Below are 24,633 nucleotides of genomic sequence, written 5' to 3'. Positions count from 1 at the left end.
CACAAAAATCACAATTAACTTATATTAGACAAAGGCACCAAAAAACATGCATTGGAGAAAAGATAGTCTCTTCAACAAATTGTACTGGGAAAACTGGAAATCCATATGCATCAAAATGAAATTAAACTCCTATCTCTCACCATATTCAAAACTCAACTCAAAGTGAATCAAGGACCTAGGAATACAACCAGAGATCCTGTGTCTAATAGAAGAAAAAGTAGGCCCTAATCTCCATCGTGTGGGAATTGGCCCCAACTTCCTTAATAAGACTCCTATAGCACAAGAATTAAAACCAAGAATCAATAAATAGGATGGATTCAAACTAAAAAGTTTCTTGTCAGCAAAATAAACAATCTGTGAGGTGAACAGAGAGCCTACATCTTACGAGCAAATTTTTACCCCTCACACATCAGATAGAGCACTAATCTCTAGGGTATATAAAGAACTCAAAATTTAAACACCAAGAAACAAATAACCCAATCAATAAATGGGCCAAGGACATGAATAGACACTTCTCAGAAGAGGATATACAATCAATCAACAAATATATGAGAAAATGTTCATCATCTCTAGCAATTAGAGAAATGCAAATCAAAACCACTCTAAGATATCAGCTCACTCTTGTCAGAATGGCAGCTATTGTGAAGACAAACAACAATAAGTGTTGGCAAGGATGTGGGGAAAAAGGCACACTCATACGTTGCTTGTGGGACTGCAAATTGGTGCAGCCAATATGGAAAGCAGTATGGAGATTCCTTGGAAAACTAGGAATGGAACCATCATTTGACCCAGCTATCCCTCTCCTTGGTCTATACTCAAAGGATTTAAAAACAGCATACTACAGGGACACAGCCACATCAATGCTTATAGCAGCACAATTCATAATAGCTAAACTGTGGAACCAACCTAGATGCCCTTCAATAGATGAATGGATAGAAAAAATGTGGCATATATACACAATGGAAATTACTCAGCAATAAAGGAGAAAAAATCAGGGCACTTGCAGGTCAATAGATTACGCTGGAAAAGATAATGCTAAGTGAAGTTAGCCAATCCTAAAAAGAACAAATACCAAATGTTTTCTCTTATATAAGGAGGCTGATTCATAGTGGGGTAGGGAGGGGGAGCATCGGAGGAATAGATAAACTCTAGATAGGACAGAGGGCTGGGAGAGGAAGGGAGGGTTCAGGGGTTATCAAGGATGGTGAAATGTGATGGACATCATTATTCAAAGTTCATGTATGAAAACACGAATTATTGTGAACATAAATTATATACAATCAGAGATATGAAAAATCGTAGTGTATATGTATAATAAGAATTGTAATGCATTCCACTATCATGGGAGCAAACACTGATTTTCATTTTGATGTGAGCTACTGATGTGTGTACAACTTCTGGCTGTACTGTAGGAATACTTCAATTCACTGGGAACATGCTTTCTTGCTAGTATTTTAGTAGTAGAAATCTGACAGTGAACCTTCTGAGAAACATGCTTGGTGTATTCTGTTGCTTTATGTCTCATTTTAAATTGAGCATTAAAGGAATGGATTATTGTAGTTGTAACTTTGCCAATATATTTATCTAGAGACCTGTTATCATTTCTGCCTTGAGTGAAAATTTTGTCCCAGGAAAGGCAGGATTGCAATTTTTTTCTAACAGAAGGTATTGCCGTAGTGTATTCTTGGTTATCAAAAATACTCATGTAGCTTAGGGATTTTAAACTGGTGAATATTCATGATACACAGAAAAGCCTGATTCACACTATGATTTCAATCCCACAAAATGAGATGTTGTATATGGACATGCAGGTTCTGAAAGGACATGTCCAGCTAAGCTACTTGTGACTCCATGACTTTGTTCTTTGCTTGTGTTTTTCTGTTTCCTATAATGTGCATATTAACTTTTAAAATATAAAAGCAGTTTAAAAGCAAACAAACCAGAAAACACCATTACAAATAAATGTTTATTTTTAATAGCACATGTAATCTGAGGGATAAATTCTGCTTATACTTAGGCTCATAACATATTGATTTGTTTTCATGTCCTGAGCTAAAAATTTGGCATATTTTTATTGATATCATGAAGGTTTCTCAAACTGACATAATGCTAGCTAACAGTTTTTAAGTGTTTACCAGTTGCCAGGCATTATTCTAAAGCCTAGATTAATTTGGAGACAATTAGCTAAGAACTTTATTCTAGAAGTGGGAAAAGCTATATTTTGAGTTGTAAGATGTTTGAAGCCTCAATTATACCAAACCCCCAATATTGTTCTTCTATCTATGCATGAATTCAGACACCATGAGCTACTCACCATCTACCACCCAGCCTGGTATATAGGCAGCTCTATTCAGTGGGTGCCGCAAGCTTCGTCTGGCAGAGTCTGTTCCTCCGTGAGCCCGCACTTTTAAGTTATATCTGCCATTTTCTGAATAAGATGTAAAGTACCTGGAGTAGACCCCGTCATCTTTGAAAGAATCAGCACCTTATCATAGAAATGAAGAAATAAATGATTGTAAATACAAAGAGAAATTCATGCATTTTCCAAAACAACAAGCTGTGGCCTCTATAACATGTCCTCTCAACCAAGCTTCATATTTAGGGTTTGACCTTCTGGAGAATATTTCCATTATACTCTGTCAGCTCAAAATATTGTTGAATTGATACTCAAGTTATTTTTGTACCTTTATATCCATATACCACATATACACACATTTAAATTTGTGTATGTATAATAAATATAAATACCTCATATTTTTATCATTTATCAGTTTAAATATATTTTATGGTACTACTCTTATCATTTCTCTGCCATTTGCTTTGTTTTCACCTTAATTTATCTGGTCATATTAATTTATCTAGTCATATGTCATCCTTGTATTTAAATAAAAAAAATGTCCACAATAGGAAAAAAAGTGACTTTGTGTAGCATCTAATTCTCACTCAAGCCAAGTACAATTATTTGTTTTGCTTTATCTTCAACAACTCTTCCTTTTTCTTTTCTCTGGTCTTTGCTGATCCATTAATTTTCTGTTCTGACATAGAAAAATCCCATCTGCTATTGGAATAAAAATTGGAGGATTTCAGGAACACTATATCATAAGTATACTTCTTGATAACACTAGCATTCCTGGCACCTGTTATATTGCAAAACATGTATCTTGTGGAGTATAAATTCTAATTCAGAGGGTACTAAGTGAGGTCCCTGAACCACCATTATCTGTATCTCTATAAGTGTAAAGATATTTAGACATGTAAATTTCTCATACTACCTAGGGAAGGGCCTTGGCATTCCATATTTTAATCAAACTCTCCAGATGATTCCCTGTATGCTAAAGTTTGAGAATGCCTACACTAAGCCATTGTTAATCACCAATGTCTTCTTAAGTGAAGGCATTTCAAACTAGATACTTCCCAATTAGCTAAATATTCATCTGATAAAATGCTAAGAAATCAAACAAGATATAGATAGGTTTTATATACTGCAGATAGTTTTGTGGAAAGGGAAAGAAAAAGCAAAGGACAGTGGTCCCTGAAGAAGGAATTGAGTTGCACGTAAGAATAATTAGCCAACTCTAGTTGAAGACAGTATTATCAAAAAAGTGAATAAATTACATTGTGGAAGGTACTGATTCAAATCTGTAATAATTCAGATGTGAATCAAATTGCTTCTTTCCTTGCTCACTGACCTCTTATCAGAAGCCAGCACAGTTCCTTCTTTCCTACTTGTAACACCTGGTATCTGATGCCCCAGTGAGGAGCCCTCCTTTCTTCAGGTAGCTCCTGCTGCCCCTGCACCTCAGCTCTCAAAACTCTGTCATTTTTTTTTCAGTTGTTGGCAGTTACTCTTGCTTCTCTCCCTTTTCCTACCAGGGGCCCAGGTAGTACCACTAGATCTCATCTGACTGCTTGTGCTTAACCGTCTCTAAGCAGACTTTCTTGATGATGTTCCCCTATGAAACACTTGCCTGGCATTGCTGATGCTGTCCTCAACTGTCTGAATGAGATCTACTTAAATGGTGATGGCCAATAATAATAACAACAAATAACATTTATTGTCAACATTGATTACAGGTTTTATCTGATAGAATTCCCTGCAGGTTCTGCTATTTCTCCATTCCTTGGGTATCTATCTTACTGCCCCATTTTGACACAGGACCCTTACCATATCCTGAGTTTTGAAAATATAGGCTTATTCATAAAACCAGTGAATTACCTGCACCATTGTCCAAAAGTTCCAAAACTTGTGTGTTTCCACTGTTTGATTCAATGATCGCAGTCACACTGGCTCCAAGAATGGGGAGATACCCTTGGAGAACTTGTGCATAGACGATCATTGGGCTGGGGAAGCTGTTTGTGTCTTTGTTCATTTTAGCATTCACTGTGATTGGAGGCACAGAAGAATTTGCTGCCCGAGAGGTTACTGTCATGGTTAGTATTTCTGTGTTTGCTTTGGCCTGAAGACTGTAAGTCCACGTGCCCACCTAAAATTTCCAGTGGAAAGATAGTAAGTTTCCAGAGTAAAATCATATTCTGGTTTCTATTATTCAAATCTACAATAAATCTTTAGAAGTATGAAGTATGATAAACAGGGTTTTGATGGCTTGAGGTTTTAAAATGGTGTGAGTTGGGGTTCAGGCAGGTACTCTGATTATTGTCATGTATGGTGTCTGTATTTTATGACATCCTCATCTGGAAAAAGTAATTACTGGACAGTCTGCCTTTGGTCTTATTCATTGACCTCAACAGCAGTCTGCACACTAACTGCACAGAGTCTTCCCATAGTTTTTCCTGAGAGTTCTTGTTAGACTTTCTCCTGATGCAAGAGTTCTGTATTTCATTTTCCTGCTACCTACTATAGTCTTTAGGGTCACAAAGTCAAGGAGAGTGAATCACAAAATAATTTTGTAGATGATATGATCATAAATACTCACACTTATGACATTAAACAATTTATTTTCAGCTTTCAAAAATTCAGAGGAAGTCTAAAAACTGATTACTTACCTGTGCAGTTCCTGGAATGCTGAGATAGGCCATTTTGGAAAGAGTGTCCCGTGTGAAAGCTTCTGTCAGTGTCCCACTGGGATTCCAGAGAGAAATACTGGGAGGCTGTTTTTCCCATGTGACAAGAAAGAATGTTTCCTTTCCCACAGTGCTATCGATTATTACAGTGTCATTCATCCAGAGATCATTGTCCAGGGTTAATCCCTTACTTTCGAGCTGTTTAGATATATTTTAAAAATCAATGATTGTAGAATAGAATAATTTTATTCTTTTTCTTTTAAAGATCAGTCTCAATTTCTCATCTAAATACAATCTTATATATGGCCACCTTACTCTTGGGATCTTTCTGAAACTCATTGATATGTAGCAGTTGTTAGCTAGAATGTGTGGAAATAGAGGATCTGAGAGAAAAACAGGATATAAAAGAGCTGTAGATCAGGAGAATGAAATTACAGTTGGGGACAGGAAGTGATTATTTTTTTCCCAGTTCCATACTAGTCTTTACTATTAAAGGGTACTATAGACAGCGAAGGACTATTGGGGGTATGTATGTGTGTGTGTTTGTGTGCATGCATGTTTGATTACCCTTAGTTTACCCATTTTCATGATGATCCAAGAAATGATGTTTATGGATCATTCGAGCATTTGACAGAGAGTGAGAGCTTTACAAATAAGGACCATAAATCATTGGGGAAATGCTCTCATGGATATTTTCCTGATCTGAAATCTTGAAATAGTTTTTCATACAGGATAGAGAGTGAAGCTTTGGACAGCAAACACAAAAGGGGAAACTGATGTGTACAGGATGGAATCTTGAGACAAGACCAAGTAAAATGTAGGACCATCTCAAGGAGGAACTTTTAAGAAGCTATTCAAGTCTTTGTGGGTAGCACATAGTCTAGGAGAGCCCTCTTTTGCTTAATTACTATTTTTTAAAGTGACAAAAATTGTATAAGTTTATCATGTACAACATGATGTTTTGAAAAGTGTACACATTATGGAAGGGCTAAATCAAGCTAATTTACATGAGCATTACCTCACATCCTTGTCATTTTGTGTGTGTGTGTGTTTGTGAAAGGACTGAAGTCCTCTCAATGAGGATGTCATTTATGTTATTAAGTATCATCATCATGTTTGTATGATAGATCTTTTGAACTCATTTCTATTTAACTGAAATGTTGTATCCTTGTCTAACATCTCTCCAATTCCTACATTCTACCAGTTGTTGATAATGATCATTCTACTGTTTGCTTCTCTGAGTTCAACTATTTAAGATCATACACTTTTGTCTTTCTGGGCCTGGCTCATTTCAGGTAACATAAAGTCTCAGAAGGTCCAACTTGATCCATTCACTACATGCTTCCTAAGTAGAGCCTTTTCAGAACAATAAGAAATCTCATCTCTACTTCAACTTACTCCACAACAAAACACACCCTCATGCTGATAAAAGTGAGTGGATTCTACTTGAAGCATCATTGTTATAAAAATCTTCATCTCCTGTTAAGTGAATATGTCTTTGATTTAAGAAAGTATTATTATGCTGTAAAATCTCCAAACCAAAATGTAGCCACAGGCTACAGCATCTATGCTCTACTTATTGTTGGAAAATAGGTATGTCTAGGTGATCATGATAAGTTTTAATGTAGAGAGTAACATGATGAATAGAAAAACTGAACACGGAAGTCTTGACATAAGGAGGTATGATATAGACTTTTGGAAAGAAGAGAATTTTTTTAAGATTTTGATGGAAATAGCCTATGTTGACATCATAGATGGGATCTGAATTAAAGAACAATTGCTTAATCAAAGTTCTTGAATCTAAGTTACAAAAAATGATGGTGCTATTGTAACATAGATGAGAAAAAGAGTTGAGTTCAGAAGAGAGGTGAGTAAAATAAAATGCCAGCAAAAAAATGTGGTTGAAAAGGTGGGAGAAGCCCTAGCCTTGTAGATACAGAATGATCTTTCACCCTTTCTTTCTCCTGTTTATTTCCAAGATACACTTCTTATGTTTCCAAATTAGGCACTTGAATTCATTTGTCTAAATTTATTTTATAAGAGTGAAGGATAAGGAAAGCTTAAAAACATGAGTTTTTTTAAAAAATACATTCATTCTAAAATGGTTGCTTTTTTTAAATGAAGTCCTTTGATGGAAAATGTATGTAATTAGGTTTTAATATTATTTCTTAACCAAATTCTATGGGAATATGAAAAAAAATCTAAGCTCTCTTACCATTTATTTTACTCTTTTTTTTCATTTTCCTCAAAGGTTTATTATATTTTTTTCCCAATTCTGCTCTTTCTTTTTCTTTCTTTTTTTTTTCTGGTATTTTCCTCTGATTTTAGCACTCAATTGGGTTGATTATTTCTAGGATAATTTCTATTTCTGGCAAAAGTTTTGATTTTAATTAGAAATTTACTTTGAGATAAACATAGAACTCAAAACTTAAGACTACAAATTCTTTTCAGTTATGGTAAATGCAAGCAGAAAAGCCCCAGTAGTGGGAACTCTGACCTGAAATGACTTCTGGGTGGGATCAGCATTTTCTGATGTAAGGGCCCCAAAAGCATCAATGAGGCCATTGTTCTCAGCAATATCTGAAGCATAAATATGTTTTCCTCCTAAAATGTAAATGCATTAGTTAGTTTGCTTTCTAGAAAATAAGTACATTTAGTGATTAATAAGGTAACAGTTTAAACAAAATCAGTTTCAGTACATATTATTAAAATAGACTAATGTCAGATAGCTATAAGATTTAATTCTGAAATGCCAATTTAAAAATATAACTAGGAAGCAGAAGCTACTTTAATACCTCAACATCAAAATATCAGCTACCTGAAATACATCAAATAATCATGGATGATGAAAGAAAATGTTACAGTTCCACGTGGTTAAGCTTGCAGTCTTTACACAACCCTTTTGGGGAATTATTCAGTTTTATTTAGGATATAGTTCTATCAAAGTGGTTTTTAGATATTGCAGACAGAGTAGATCAAACAGAAAATTAGAAGATAATATATAAATTAGAAAGATATTATGTACTAAGGTATCCTGACAATCATTGACAGGAGATAGAAGAAAAGTAAGCAGTAAAGACAAGTTCAAAAGGTACTACTACTCAATGGAATACTTGGAAGTGATTTAAATTTTGCATTTGCTATAAAAGCACTTTGGATGGGCATGGCAACTCAGGCCTGTAAAACTAGCTACTTGGGAGGCTGAAGCAGGAGAATTACAATTTTGGAGCCAGTCTCGGCAACTTTAGAGATCTGTCTCAAACAAAACACCAAAAACAAACAAAACAAAACAGAAACACCTTAAAATGATGAGTTTATACAACTAACAGCAAGCTTATATTTGTGCCATTAAAGCCAATTTGATAAAATATTTAGCACTCATGTTGTGAATTATATTTTTTCTGTTATGTTTAGAAGATATTAGAAACATAATCTGTTTTCATCACATCTTTGTATCTAAAATAACAGCTACTATTGTTAATATTTATCTAGAAATTTCTCCTTATTTGGATCTTTTGGCTGAGCTAATGTCAGTTGTGGCTTCCTACCTCACAGCCTGCTTCACAGATGGGCACCTATGCTCTGGCCTCACAGGAATACCATTGCTTCCTCAAGGAAATATCATTGCTTCCATCACATTGTCCTCCAACATGATTTTTTTGGTTCATTGCCTGATTATCTTCTCTTACCCTCTTTCCTTCCCAGGGAAATTTAATACCTTGTTCAAGGTCTAGCTCAGAAGTCACCTAGTTGCTGAGACCTCCTTGCCCCTATACTCTACAACCTTGGGAGAATTGATGGCTTCCTCTGCACACACAGAATTTTATTCTTGGATAGTCCTACTGTTATGAAGGAATATTATATGATTATGATCTAATTTGCAGTTTTATTTGCCTCTCCATACAACTGAATTCTGAGTACTGTGAGAACAGAGATTGGGTCTGGTTTGACTGTGGTTTCCAACTCCTGGCCCAGGACTTGCAAACTAGGAGTTTAAGAGAAGTTGTTGAGTTGTCAGCCTCTTTATATACATTGATATTAAAGGTCTAGAATGTACAGGTCATGTTTTACCTGTTTCAGTGCTCATCTGTATTACTGCTTGTTCAGCAGATGGCCCCAAAGCAATTAAATGAATGATGGCCCCACTCTGTTTCACAGCATCAACACATCTCCCTGTAGTTTTGTCCTCCCCATCTGTCAGCAGCACTATTTCAGATCCATCTATTTGGGGGTTTAGCTTTTGAATCACCTGCAAGCATAATTCAGAACACAATTACCATCCAAGATCCAAAAGACAAAAGGGAAATTAGATGAGAAGGAGCCAATGGTTAACATATAAGGAAAGCATAAAGTTCCTTGGAAAGAGGTGAGGAAAAACTGGATTATTCTAAGAAATGATAGAATCTGGTGGCACTGGAGAATTGCAAAGGAGGAGGTATGAAATATGGTTGGAAAATTAGATGATGGCTAAATAATTCAAAGCTTCAAAAAATATAAGAGAGTTGTAATTTGTTTTAAGCACAACAGATGCTACTGAAGGATTTGAAACATCATCTTTCAAGTCTTAGTTTATATGTCACTTTTTAGGAAAGCCTCAATGGCCTCTTTTTCTGCAGTGATTCCTCCTTTCCCAGTTACTCAAAATCACCTTGTTGGGTTCTTTCACAACACTGTCTCCATAATGTGCATTACTGTTTGTATTCACCTATATGGTAAAATCTGTTCCCTATACAGCAAATACCACAGAGGGAAGCAGCTTTGATTGGCCCATACCAGCTAGACATTAAATACATGTTGAATAAATGAAAACATAAACAACCTTATGTGCTGGCTTTAATTATCCCATTTTACTAATGAGGAACTGAAGGACTAGAGAGGTCAAGAATCATGTTTAGGGTACAAAGCTAATAGTGACAATTGATTTGAATGCAGACCTTCATTTGATAAATCTACACTTAAAATTCCATGTAATTCATAAAAGAGACTATATAGGGTTGTGAGGGGCAGAAAAAGCTACAAGGAGAGAGATTTTGAAGAACTAGTAGAATTTTAACATGTCAATGTGGGAAAGAAGGATGCATTTTAGGTAGAGGATTTGCATGTTTATAGGTACAGGGACAGCTAGCATACAGTGAGGATTGGAGAAAAATGTGCACAGTAAGTTCTTGGGATATAGAGCATCAGGAGGGGAAAACAGAGAAAAAAGGCTGGGAGATAAAAGAGGGCAATCTTAGTGTTTGTAGACTTGGAGAAACTTCAGACTGAGGAATTCAGACAATTTATAGACTGTGAAGGAGTAGAGAGTGTTTCTAATTAGGGAAGTGACAATTGATACTAATGCTGTGTTAAAGATGACAATTTGCACAAAATTTACTCTATAATACAGTAAAGATCATTATAAGTATGTAACTGAAAAACTTCACTTCATCTTCAAAATGATCTTATGAGATTGGCATTCCCATGTCCTCTAATTTATAGAGACCAAAACATTTGCCTAAGATTACAAAGCTAGTAAGTGGCCAAGCCAGTACTCTGACATGAAAGTTCATACCCTAACTTCCAGGCTTACACTAGATAGGATTAATAGTCAGTATACTCCGTCTGCTTTAATAGATAGGTGTAACTTTGCTCTGTCCGAATGCCACATAAACAAAAAGGAGAATTGGCCTAAAGTGGAATCACACCAAGTATTTTGCTTCATTGTCCCCAAAGTTGATGACTTTTCTGTCCATATACTCTTTTTTGCTTGCAATTTTTAAATTTTTTTATTCTAATTTGTTGTATATGACAGCAGAAAGCATTATAGATCATATTATACATATAGAGCACAATTTTTCATATCTCTGGTTGTATACAAAGTATGTTCACACTATTCGTGTCTTCATACATGTACTTAGGGTAATGATGTACTTCTCATTCCATCACCTTTCCTACCCCCACACACCCTCCCTTCCCCTCCCACCCCTTTGTCCTATCTAGAGTTCATCTATTCCTCCCATGCTACTCCTTCCAACCCCACTATGAATCAGCCTCCTTATATCAGAGAAAACGTTCGGCATCTGTTTTTTTCGGATTGGCTAACTTCACTTAGCATTATCTTCTCCAACTCCATCCATTTACCTGAAAATGCCATGATTTTATTCTCTTTTATTGCTGAGTAGTATTCCATTGTGTATATATGCCACATTTTTTATTTACTTAACTGACGTATTTAGCACCAACTCTCCTATTGTAACAAAAGCAAAGTCCCTGACTTATTGGGTGTATAAAGTAGTGGCATTTTTATACTTATTTATTCCCCCACATTTTATTCATTGATTTGCCAATCCATTAAAAATCAAAAGAATTTTTTCTGTGGTCCTATGTCTCCTAAGATTAATTATGTCATAATTAGGCTGCACATATATGCAGCAGCACTTCACATGAAAATATTCTGAAAACAAATAACCAAAAAAGAACAAAATGTATTTGTGGTATGCTTTTCACCTGAAATGCAGCTTCAATTCCAGAGCAGATAGAAGTTCCTCCAGAAGCTTGCGGAGGTAAACTCTCCAAGAGCTTGTTTCTTTCACTGTTACTTTTTATTTGGATTAGCTCACTTTTAACACTGGCTACACTATCAAAGTGAACCATCCCTACCCAGGATCCATTTTCAACAGTCTGTAGTAGGAAATATTTTGCTGCTTGATTCATTCGATTGAGGCGACTGGAAGTCTGAATAAAAAAGGATAAGAAAACAAACAAGTGGTTTTCAAATGAAATAATAGCTAATAATACAAAATGAGTGCATGAACTTTATTGGTAAGAAATCTCTACCAATATTAACTGGTAGTATTGAAGAAAGCAATTATTCAATTAGTAAAATTGAAAAATATGACTATGTGTATTATGGAACTCATACAGTAGAGTAAGGAGCTCATATTTTTTTAACTAGAGCTGATTCCTGCAGCTAAACATTCAAGTTAGAGATGGAAGCTAGGGAGGTTGATTGAGTTGCTAGTGATGATACACATTTCAGAGCCTCTCTAATTACTCCTGGGAGTCTCTGTGCCTGTTGTCCTAGGATGAAATCACACCCCAGAATTCACAAATCCAACAAACTATCTTGACTTCCACCCAGGAACTGAAATGGTCCATTCATTGGGGACTATTCTACCCAAAATGTGAAACTTCCTTGAGCTAAAGCTAAATACCGAGAAGCCCAGTCCTAACCCCCCTCCTTTCCTTTTCTCCAAACCTTTCCCACCACTTCTTTGACAATGGATCAATTGGAATTGGTTTTTTGGTAACCCTTCAGTACTTACATCCTTCTTCCCTGGCATTGGATTTCCAAGGATATATACATTTGTTTTTTCCATCCCTCATCACCATCCTTCCTCCTCCAAACTCATACCCAACTTTCCCTCTGAACTTCCTGACCAAATTATAGGAAAAAAACTACTATACCCCCCAATTTTAGTGCTCTCCACCATTTTGCTTTGACATTAACACTGAATTTGCCAGAAACCTGTCTATGGGAGACTATTCATCTGCCAATCGGTAACCTCTTCTCTCCTCAGTGACATTTCCTGACCACTTCATGGGCTACTGTCTAGCACTTTGCTGCTCTCTCTGAAACTGTGTGTTATTGTGGTTTATTTCATTAATCTGTGTCTTTCTCTGCCCTTTTTCAATAACCACCCATATTCCATTTGCTGAAGCTTTTATTCCTGTCCTTCAGCATGCTTTGTTCTGCCTCAAATATGCAGAACATATGTTCTGGGTGCTTTATCACATTGCATCTTCTTGTTTTAGTCAATTAATTTCAACAATTATTATTTATCACCTTATGTGATTAACTCTGTTATAAGCTAAGGGGGAAGGTGCTTCAGACAAGATTCCACTTCCTAGAAGAACTCCCAAGCTAGTTGGAAAAGACATGTGTGATTTCAATATAATACACAGTAATAGAAGTATGCATAGGGCAGTGTTGGGAATCAACGGATAGGCCTACAGCAGCCTATAAACCCAGAGCATCTCCTGGGTGAGTGCCTCAATTTTGTAGAATAAATATAACTTGTTCAGGTAATGAGAAAAGGGAGAGAAAATTTTTATGTTGGACTCTGAACTTCTGATAACATGGACATATATTCTCAGAGCCAAATACAATGCTTTCCATTCACCAAAATATAATGGAATGAATGGCTGCCTCTAGATAGATACTCTTTATAATGATTTTTCTTTGTGTTTTTGAGCATAAAGAGGTAACTTGTATAGTTGATACAAATAAAATAAAGGCCTGTTCAGAATTCTGCTGAAAGCTTTTATTCTTTGAATTGGAATGGGGTATAGTATCTACTAATCCACTCTATCTTCACATCTCTGAAGCATTTTCAGTACAAGGACCATGGTTAAAAATAATTTCATCTTTCAATCTCTAGCTCTAACTTTTCAAATAAAGCTTGATTAAAGGATTTCAGAGCTTTTCCAGTTTCTAGAAAAACCCATCCATTTTCTGGAAAAAAAAAACTAGAGATCCTCAGATTAGTTCTTTACTGACATCTTGATTTGGTTACAATATTTTGCTGCAACAAATGAGGTCATGATTATAGGAAGTGATGGTGTTTTATGTCACCATGTGATTTAGAATAACCCAGGTACAGGTAGAGTTCAGTGTGTTATTAGCATTTAATTACTTCCATGCCCACATTGAGAAAAAAAGGACCCATGAACTTACAGACATGCTTCCAGACTTATCAAGAACTAAGCACAGAATTCTTTCACTGGTCCTCAACAATGAGAACACAGGTGGAGGAGGTGGTGCTGCCATGGGTGGGGTGTTTTTAAAATCCTCAGAATTGCTGATTACCTCCCAGGTACTTCTAAAATTGCACTTAATGTTTTGTAAACTTGGAGCTTCTTGGTTATGGTTTTCTTCATTACAGAACTCCAACACCTAAAGGATTAATAAAATGAAAAAATAATTTACTATACCCTGCACTAAAAAAGCCTAACTACAAAACTGGAAGAAATTTAAAATACACCCTGAAAATATTCTTTTATTGAATAAAATATAATGAATGAGAATCAAGTAGCTTTACCACAATAGTGATAATGATAACGGATAACATTATCTGAGTTCTTTACATATGTCAACCAATGTTCAAAGAATTCTTTCTTAATATATCTAATCCTTATGTCACCTGGACAGATATATTAAAATAGGGTATGTGGGGCTCAGGATGTAGTTCAATGGATAGAGTACTCAGTTAGCATGTATAAGGCCTTGGGTTTGACCACCAGCATCACAAAATAATAAAAATAAAAATGAATAAAACTAGAAATGCCCTTTGATTATAAATTCTGAAAATAATGATTGACATACTTACAGAATCAATGCTTTGCATGAACATTATGGATGCTTTTTCTGTTTGAACTTTATCAGGGAAGAATTGACAGTCCTTTTCATACAATTTTGTTGTAGAATTAGTTCTGCATGATCTAGTTATACAACTGCCTCCTTGACACTTATAAACTCTATTTTTGCCAGTGATACCTGTGGAACACCTGAAAAATATGTGACAGTTCATTTTGAGGCAAATTAGTCATTAACAGTTTGTACTTGTGTTACAAGACCCTATCTCTAGCAGGACATTAATCATTGATAACACACTCAATTTTAAGTGGATTCCCCCAGCCACTTTGTTCTCCTAATCTCAGAATCAAGAGAATAGTCTATTATTAACTACCATGCTACACTGATATTCCAAAATAACCTTTATTTATCTCCAAGAAGTTACTAGTTGGTTTCTTGGAGTGTTTTCTTTCTTGCTCAGCCCACATTTAGCAGTATGTATTCATTTTTGTTTAAACTTATACAATAGAAATAATTTTGATCAACATGTAGTTAGTCCATCTATGCAGTGTACACTCTTAGTCTAAATGAGTTCTAGAAGTTATGGTAGATAGGTGTAAAATACATCAAAATATCAGTCAAATAATTGCCATCAAAGTTATGTGTATTTTAGAAAGTCAACCAACTACTCTAAGATAAATTTCCCTTAAAAAGAGGCAGTTTTGTAGTGTAGCATCTAGTATTTTCATTGAGACAAAAATAAATAGTTATCATTTGAAAGAATGTGAAATAGGAAAATCAACTAGTTAAAAGCCCGAGGTCATCTAAGAGAATATAAATAGCCATGCCTTGTTGCTTCAATTTTCTTTGACTTAGCACTATAGTAAGGTTGATCTTCATTGTACTCATCAAACACTCCCCAGCGGAGATGAGCCCACTCATGGACAAACAGTCTACCTGTAGGAAAATATTTCAAATGCATGATCATAATTCAAGTGACAAATTTTATATCTAAAAAATGTTAAGGTCTTCTCATTATAAATTATATTTAGATTGAGGATCTCCATAACTCCTAACATTTTTGTTTCTAAAAAGAGCTTATGGCATTTAATGAGTATATTGTTAAATAGTATATTGTATTTTTATTGTCCTATATGTTAAATCAACAAAACTTTTAAGGAGTATATGCTATGGTCAAAGTCAATGAAGATTTGGATATTGGTAGTTTATGAGTAAAACGATAGTACAACGGCTTATGGCTCCTCAAACTTTAACTCTACCAACAATGTAATCAGACATACAGTAATACTATTGTATTAAGATGCCATGAGATGTAATTAGGAGAATTTTGTTTAAAAATACTCTTGAGAAAGTGGTAATAAAAATATTGAGAAATAGTTATTCTTTACACATTAAACTTTAAAATTGCTTGTTTGAGATGTGGGAAAATAGGACCTGGTTAGTGGGAATGGAATTATAACCTTCAGTAAGGGAGAGAAAAGCCCTCATATCAAGTGCTACTAAAGACATTTGGTGAATTTTTTTAAAAATTAAAACTTCCTGCATCTGTGACTGTCTTCTTAGACAGGTCCACTATTTGACTTCTACCCTCCTCAGGTTGCTCTGCTTCCCGCACCCACCTGAAAAAGCAGCCCTTCTGACTTAAAATTCCATTACCATTAAAATCATGTCATTTCAGCCTACTTTGCTCTCATTTCTAATAGAATTCTACTGAGTGTGTGTGTGTGTGTGTGTATGTGTACATATGAGCATTTTTAATATCTGCTATGGCAGCCTCTAGCCTTATCAAGTTGCTGCCTAGTCCAAATGATCTTTATAGACACTATACTACTGTTGTTGGTATGAAATTATGTAGATTTTGAGGGCTGTCTTTCTAATCTTTTTTCCCAAAAGCCTTGTTGTTTTTAGAGGATGGTTTAGAGAGTGTGAATTTCCTTTTTATAAACACTTATATCAAATTACATAACAAAGAACTGTCTGACAGGATAGGTAGGACTGTCAGTAATGGAATAGGTCTAGATTATAGGATATAAGGAAGGATCAAGAGCTGAAATGGGTAAATTGGATGTAAAAATTGTAAAAGTTTTTCTTTTGTATTGCAACTATATAGAGGAGGTGGAAAGTGGACATGAGTTTGAATGACCAAACAAAAAATAGAGACTTCAGTTGCTCATTAAGGCATCTGAAAATTGGAGTGAGAGGAGTGGCTAGAGATCTTGAGAAAAATGGTGGATTCTTTAAAACAGCTACTATGGGAAATGAGAAAGGGAACTGAGAAAAGCCAAGTAAGAATATTGTTAAATAGATTTGAGAGCATAACTGAGCTTAGAAACTGTGTGTTTGTAATGATGCCAATTAATGTTACACTTAAACAGTCTGGGAAACGTGTAATAGAAGCAAAAAAGAGGCAAGATCATACAATATAGGAGATGTAAATTAGGATAAGAGTGGCTGGAGAATTGAGCTATTTGTGCTGGTGGTTGAAGTGACTAGGTTTGCTGGACATGCCAGGGTAGAAAGAAGGAACATCTAGAAAGATGAGAAAGATTAGAAGGGCCAAAGAGGGCACTTCTTGTCAGGATAACATATGGGAGAGAGATGAGATTGGGATGGAGAGTATTATGGAGCTTTCACAATTAGAGTAGGAAAGTGGTCCAGATATTGATGACTAAGGCAGCTGTGTTGGCAGACATGAAGACTTAATGAACACTCACTGAACAGGCAATAGGAGAGGGAAAGGCAATTCTGAGTCTTCGGGTTTCATAAAACTTTTCATTGAATAGTGACCTATGAATTGGACTCTCCTTTAACAGTAATTTTCATTTTTGCCTGTAAAATAATTTATTTCATTCATCTGAACAAATTATCTTAACATTTAGATTGAACTAGATGAAATTTCCATTTTTAATAGGCCAAATGATCAACTATAGACAGTTTCATCTGGTGCAAGCAAATAGTTAAATGATAATATCATCAACTAATAGCCTATACATTTTTCTCTTGATCAGTAAGTGGTATCATGGCTCTCTCCAGCTTGATACACATCAGGTTTCCAAGTAACATATGTGTAATTGATTAATATACAAATGTAAATCAACTTAATGAAAGAAGTGAAAGACCTCTACAATGAAAACTACAGAACACTAAAGAAAGAAATTAAAGAGGACCTTAGAAGATAGAAAATCTCCCTTGTCCTTGAATAGGTAGAATTAATATTGTCAAAATTACTATACTACCAAAAGTACTATACAGATTTAATGCACTCCCAATCAAAATCACAATGACATTCCTCATAGAATAGAAAAAGCAATCATGAAATTCATCTGAAAAAATAAGAGACCCAGAATAGCTAAAGCAATCCTTGGCAAGAAGAGTGAAGTAGGTGTCATCACTATGCCAGACCTCAAACTATATTACAGAACAATGTTAACAAAAACAGCATGGTATGGTACCAAAATAGATTTGTAGACCAATGGTACAAAATAGAGGACACAGAGACAAACCCACATAAATACAGTTATCTCATGCTAGACAAAGGTGCCAAAAACATACATTGGAGAAAAGATAGCCTCTTCAACAAATGATGCTGGGGAAACTGGAAATCCATATGCAACAAAAAGAAATTAAACCCCTATCTCTCATCACGCACAAAACAACTCAAAGTGGATCAAGAACCTAGGAATTAAACCACAGACCCTGCATCTAATAGAAGTAAAAGTAGTCCCAAATCTTCATCATGTCAGATTAGGCCCTCACTTCCTTTATAAGACTTCTATAGTGCAAGAAATAATATCAAGAATAAATAAATGGGACAGATTCAAACTGAAAAACTTCTTCTCAGCAAAAGAAACAATCAGTGAGGTGAACAGAAAGTCTACAGAATGGGAGCAAATTTTTACCACACACATATCAGAGAAAGCACTAATTTCTGGGATATACAAAGAACCCAAAAAACTTAAAACCAAAAAAACACAAATAACCCAATCAGTAAATAGGCCAAGGAACTGATCAGAAGATGATATACAATCAACAAATATATGAAAAAAATGTTCAACATCTCTAGCAATTAGAGAAATGCAAATCAAAATTGTGCTCTATATATGTACTAAGATTTTATCTCATTCAGTCAGAATGGCAGCTATTAAGAATACAAACAATAAGTGTTGGTGAGGATGTGGAGAGAAAGGTCCACTCATACATTGCTGGTGGGACTGAAAATTGGTACAACCAATATGGAAAGAAATATGGAGATTCCTTGGAAAACTTGGAATGAAACCACCATTTGACCCAGCTATTCCATTCCTCCGTCTATACCCAAAGAACTTAAAAACAGCATACTACAGGGACACAGCCACATCAGTGTTTATAATAGCACAATTGACAATAGCTAAATTGTGGAACCAACCTAGATGCCCTTCAATAGACGAATGGATAAAGAAACTGTGGTATATATACACAGTGGAATATGACTCAGCATTAAAAGAGAATAAAATTATGGCATTTGCAGGTAAATGGACAGCGCTGGAGAATATTACACTAAGTGAAGTAAGCCAATCCCCCCAAAACAAAGGCCGATATTTTCTCTGATATGTGGATGCTGATTCATAATGGGGGTGGGAGTGGGTAGCGTGGGAGTGGGTAGCATGGGAGGAATGGAGGAACTTTAGATAGGGCAAAAGGGAGGGAGGAGAACGGAGGAAGCATGAGAGAAGGAAAGATGTTGGAATGAAATGGGCATCATTACTCTAAGTATATGTATGAAGACAAGAATGCTGTGACTCTACTTTGTGTACCACCAGAGACATGAAAAATTGTGCTCTATATGTGTACTATGAATTGAAAGGCATTCTGCTGTCATGTATAACAAATTAGAATAAATAAATAAATTTAAAAATATATATCCAAATGTAGAGAACTGGAAAATCGAAATCTTAAAAGTATGACATAAAAAAAAAATTTTTTATGTGCTCTGTCCAAATTTCTGAAGAAATTCTTGTTACTGTATTTTGTACATTTATATGAATTCTCTATTTTAATATTCATAATATTTCCACAAGATCAAAAACTCCACTGTTCACCATTTCACCAGACATAAGCACACAGTATGTGGTCACTTGTTTAAGTTCACACACAGCAAATAAACAGAAGAGCCAGGATGTGAACCTAAAGACTTCTGCTCCAAGGCTGGTTCATTAAACCCAGGAACAGAGATGCTTGTTTAAAATGAGATGTTTAAGCCAAATTTCCTACCTGATGGTCCATATTCATTTTGTTTTTTTCCCAGTATGAAGTCAGGGGTGAAATGAATATACTCTGCTTTCTCTCCACATTCTGTGAACTGCCTGGTGTAGGGTTCATCTCTGCCTGGGAGGGCTGGTGCTGCAACTCTAACATCAGCCTGAGAATATTTCAAAAGATCATTAAAACATGAAGAACACAAATGGCAATATTTAGTTAGACTCTGAAACAATCAATTTGTGGCAAAACTGGGAAACATCTGAAAATATTCTTTTTCTCTTAGAGAAGTTTTCAACACTTACCTGATCGTAGCTCTCATGTTTTGGCCTCTTGTATTCAGGACTTCTTTCCCAATTCTCAGGAATTAATATAGAAACATTTTTGAAAAAAAATCTTTTCTGTGTGGCTTCAAACAAGTAGGTAGATGCTGTAGTGACCATGTCCTATTTCAATGAAAAACAATATGTGAGTATTGCTGAGCAAGAATGGACTGACAGAGCAGAGCTTATCTCTGACATCTCCCCCAGTACCTGTCAACACAAAAGCACCTGCTTGATGATTACCCACACCATTCCATTTCTGCAACCTTTCAAACTCAAACTAATGCTTTGTCCTACACATTGAAAGGCTTCTCAGTCTTCTCTTCTCTTACCCCAAAAGGCGAGTGCTTATGCATTTTGTGTAAAGGAACTGATTAATATGAATATGCACATGGACTTTGGGGTAATTTTCTTGGTCCCAGTACTGGTGTTAGTACTTTTTGGTTCACAGATCTTGGTTGATTTATATAGTGTTCTGAAGTTCAATTTCCTCACCTCTTTAATGGACCGTTGCTACATACCTATCTTTAGGGTTGTCATAAAGATGGGATGAATTAAAAGTACTGTGCCCACAAGCAACCCTAAAATTGCTTGATATCATTACTAAAAATCTGAGTCAAGAACAGCTTTAATAGATGCAAGCTAAGGAGGACAGTCTATAGGAATATTATCATTTCTGTTCTTCGTGTTTTAATGATCTTTTTAAACATTCTCAGGCTGATGTTAGAGTTGCATGGAGGAATTCTTTCCCCACCCTATCCATAGGGAAGGTAACAGGATTGGGTGTCAATGGGTAGGGTTATGGAAAAATCCATAGTAGAGGTAAAATTTTGATTGTGAAATTGTGGCTCTGCCATTAACCTGAAATAATTTCACCTAATGTTTAGTTATAAAGTTACTAAGCCCAAAGTTACGAAGCCCAAAGTTACAATGATTAATAAAAGAAGTTGTCTCTCCACAGACTTTACTCTCTAGTGGGAGAAATTGATGGGTAAAACACATTTAAGGTGTTTTATTCTACATGATCAAGACCCTGAATAATTCCAAAATCCTGGGTAATGAATGGTAATGTCAGCTTTTTCATCAGTTTGAAATATCCCTGTCATCAGTGTTGTTTGTTTTTCAAGACAGGCTCCTCTGTGATTATTTCTGCTTTAACATAAAGCTACAATAGAACTGTTCCTCAGGAATTTGAGGGCTTCTTCCTGGCTATCTGTAAGAGAGTCCAATGTGCTGACTCACAGGTACTATAAGAAGTCAGTAACCTTATTTGTTCATAACCATGGTAAGTCAGAAGGCCAGGATTCAGAGAACTAAAGGCCCAGTGGACCAGCTGAGAATTAGGAAAACTGGCTTTGGAGAGCTGCAGAGTTGATTTGCTGACTTAATTCCGATGAAAGAATTATCTGTGTTTCCTGAGGATGCTTCTCTCCTTTTTCTCTCCTTTTTTTTTTTTTTTTGGCAGTGGATGGAGGATTGGGGGAGTTGATACTTAGGTCCCAGTAGATTTTTACCTTCTGCTCAAAGTGATGGCTCTCTTTGCATACAAGAAGAAAATGTATTTACTGGTTCAAATTGAGTTATATATTGAACAGGGTTGCTGTGTATGATTGTGTGTGTAGGGCATTGTACATCTCCAAGGGATTGCATTTATATTGGTGTCTCAATAGTCCAAGTGGGGTGTCTTGGATAATGGTGGGCTCTGAGGTCTGAGAGTGGTGTCAGAGACTCTATTAGATGACTGTCATCCCCAGAGTATCCTGGAATAACTAATAATTGGACACTGAGTTTTTGGAAGCAAACCCCCCCATAATATTCCTTAATAATATTCTACATTATTTCTCAGAGTTCCTATAATAACCTAGTTGAATCCAGACGATGAAAGTACCAGTGTTTGCAAAAGTAATTACTCTCAAACTAAGAAGAAATATTTAAAAACACAGAAAAGAGTAAGTTGAAAATTGAACATCTCAGGTATCCCTAAGAATAGATTTAAGACCACATTGGTTTATAAGTTTTTAGGAAAGAGTATTTGGGTTTGGGTTTTTGCCATTTTATTCAAGTCAGAATTTAAACCCAGATCTATCAGTCTTCAAAGCTCATGACCAGGATCTCAGTTCTGATTGTATTTAGTATGACCTGGGAAAAGCTACTTATCTTTTCAGAACCCCAGTTTTATTTTTCTGTGTAATGTGGATATGTTTCACAGAGTTGCTTGCTATAAATGTATGAACTTTGTTGAGGGCTGAGAAAATGTCAAAAAACATTGTGAAATCTAGGCTTGTCTGCAAGGTATTGAATTTACCATTTTGGTGTTCAATAGAGGACCATGGTTAAGAAATTTTTATCCCAACAAAACAGTTTATCAAATACTGATTTCTGAGTTCAGAAATGTTTAAAATTCAGATGAAAGAATTATCTGTGTTTTCTAAGGATGCTTAACTCCTTTTTTTTTGGGGGGGGGGGGTGAAGGTTGCGGGGATATGATACTTAGGTCCCAATAGATTTCTACCTTCTGCTCAAAGTGATGGCTCTTTTTGCATACAAGAAGAAAATGTATTTACTGGTTCAAATTGAGTTATATATTGAACAGGGTTGCTGTGTTTGATTGTGTGGGTAGGGCATTGTACAGCTTCAAGGGATTGCATTTATGTTGGAGTCTCAATTAGCCCTGAACACTAAGAACCTATCATTAATAATTAGCTGTGCTATCTGGTCTAACCCATATTCCCTAATAAAAAAGAATATTTACGTTTTCTGGAATTCAAAAAGTACCAATAAGCAAACACCTCTAACTGTAACAGAATTTATAGAGAATGAACAATAAATAGCAACCATAGAATCACCAAAGAAGGCTTCAAAAGTAGCATCAGGACACAGTCCTGGAAATTAAATACGAGGAATAAGTACATATAGATGTCATGTACAGAGAAAAACTCACATCACAGTAAGCCCAATCTCTGTACTATGTGAGATTTTACGGTTGAGAAAAACTTTAGAAAATCAAAGTCCTTCATTTAAAATCAGGGTACTGGAGACTTTCTCTTCTGTTTGCACCCACCCAGTAACTCATTTAATTTACACACTGAGGACCCTCAAACTTTTACATACACACAAATTTTTATACTAATTTCAGTTTCCTGCCTCTTTAACTTGGATGTCTAATAAGCATTTTAATTTCAAAATACTCTAAACTAACTCCAGATCTCCTAACAACTTTCCCACTTACCCCTTCCCAATTGATAAAACTCCCACCCTTCCAAGTATTTAGGCAAAAGTGTAGAGCCTTCCTTGATTCTTACATTTCTTTCTTACTTTCCCCTACTCACACACATCTAAACCATCAGGAAATATTGTCTATGATGCCCTCAGAGTATGTTCAGAATCATACACAGTAACTCTCTTTACCACAGTCTAATTGTCCTCATCACTATCACTACTCACCTGCTACAACTTTCTACCTGGGTCCTTTTATACCTCTATGCTACAATAGCATTCATACACAATTGAGTGACAAGTGCAAGCCTTTCTCCATTTCTTCCATACCACAGCCAGAGCCATCCCAGAACATGTAGGAGAGTGTACACCTCCTCTGGACAAACTCTTCCATGGATTCTCATCTCAGAGAAGATGCCAAAGTCTTTCCTGTGGTCTGAGCCCTGCTTCCTCTCTAACTTCAGAGAGCCCTTTGCTTAACTCTGTTCATCCATATGGTTTCCTTGGTCACAGCAAGCATCCTCTCACCTCCATGCTGTGCCGATTTCACAGGTTGTCAGTGGACTCTTCCCTCACTTACCTCCATCTCTGTTGACACATCACCTCATCACTGAGGTCTTCCATGATGATCATACATGAAACTAAAATTCTCCCCTGATTCCAGTCCCACCCACACTCTAAACTCCCTTTCTGGATTTGGTGTATTCCACAGCAACCTGCTAACACCTGACCTGCTTGCTAAATTACTAATTTTTATTAATTAGATCTCTGAAAAAAATATACACTCCATGAGACCAGGGGCTTTTTTTCTTTTATTTACTGCTCTTTCCTCTAGCATACCATGAGTTAAACACTTATTTAAAAAGAGATAAGTACAACTACTGATTTACAGAGGAGGACACTGAGGATCAGGGAGGCCCTGTGCCTTATTGTAGGTGTTGTGGTAAGATTGGGAAGAACTCCGTCTAGAACCTCCACCTTTCTCTGCACATCCCAACATTCCCCACTGCACCTTTCTGCTATTGACCTTCATGGAGCATTCAGAGTTTCTGTAACAATTATTCACCATTAACATTTTTTCTTTACCATAATTCAAACAGAAGAAATTCTATCTATCTTACCTTTAGTTGTTCAATTAGTTTTCCATCTTCTGGCACACCAGGATCTATAGCAATGACCAGGTCTTCATAACCATTGTCATTCAGCCTCACAAGGGAAGTGTTTGACCTCTGCAGCAGGAATAGGACTAAGAGGGAGACCAAACCTCTGAATAACCCCATTGTTCCTCCCTGGTTCTTCAAAAGGTTTCTTTCATCTTGTGTCTCTCCATCTATATATACCTCTAAAAATTATCAGTGTTGACTTACTGTGGGATGTTGACTGTTTAAAGGTCAATATTACATGTATGGGGAAATATTTGACATCAATTTACACAACAGTTTTATTGTATGTTACTATCAGAGTGATCAAGAATCATAATAG

The 24,633-nt window shown here is 35.9% G+C and overlaps 1 protein-coding gene across 1 annotated transcript in view; it reads right to left on the bottom strand.

The window, feature by feature from the left end:
* Nucleotides 1–24,431, bottom strand: part of LOC114092561 (calcium-activated chloride channel regulator 4) — a 29,404-nt gene extending 4,973 nt beyond the window's left edge. The window contains exons 1-12 of the mRNA XM_027935106.2: nucleotides 24,273–24,431; nucleotides 19,918–20,058; nucleotides 19,628–19,775; nucleotides 15,205–15,313; nucleotides 14,391–14,568; nucleotides 13,739–13,957; nucleotides 11,509–11,736; nucleotides 9,094–9,271; nucleotides 7,520–7,626; nucleotides 5,005–5,220; nucleotides 4,217–4,484; nucleotides 2,315–2,485 (exon numbers count right to left, since the gene is read on the bottom strand). Of these exons, the coding sequence (XP_027790907.2) occupies nucleotides 2,315–2,485; nucleotides 4,217–4,484; nucleotides 5,005–5,220; nucleotides 7,520–7,626; nucleotides 9,094–9,271; nucleotides 11,509–11,736; nucleotides 13,739–13,957; nucleotides 14,391–14,568; nucleotides 15,205–15,313; nucleotides 19,628–19,775; nucleotides 19,918–20,058; nucleotides 24,273–24,431 (2,122 nt within the window). The remainder of the gene's footprint in view (nucleotides 1–2,314; nucleotides 2,486–4,216; nucleotides 4,485–5,004; nucleotides 5,221–7,519; nucleotides 7,627–9,093; nucleotides 9,272–11,508; nucleotides 11,737–13,738; nucleotides 13,958–14,390; nucleotides 14,569–15,204; nucleotides 15,314–19,627; nucleotides 19,776–19,917; nucleotides 20,059–24,272) is intronic.
* Between the last annotated feature and the right edge of the window lie 202 nt (nucleotides 24,432–24,633).

Source organism: Marmota flaviventris, chromosome 10 (assembly GCF_047511675.1).
Source record: "Marmota flaviventris isolate mMarFla1 chromosome 10, mMarFla1.hap1, whole genome shotgun sequence".
Classification (NCBI taxonomy): Eukaryota; Metazoa; Chordata; class Mammalia; order Rodentia; family Sciuridae; genus Marmota; species Marmota flaviventris.
The sequence above is the reverse complement of the archived record's forward strand: the minus strand, read 5'-3'. Positions and strand labels throughout refer to the sequence as shown.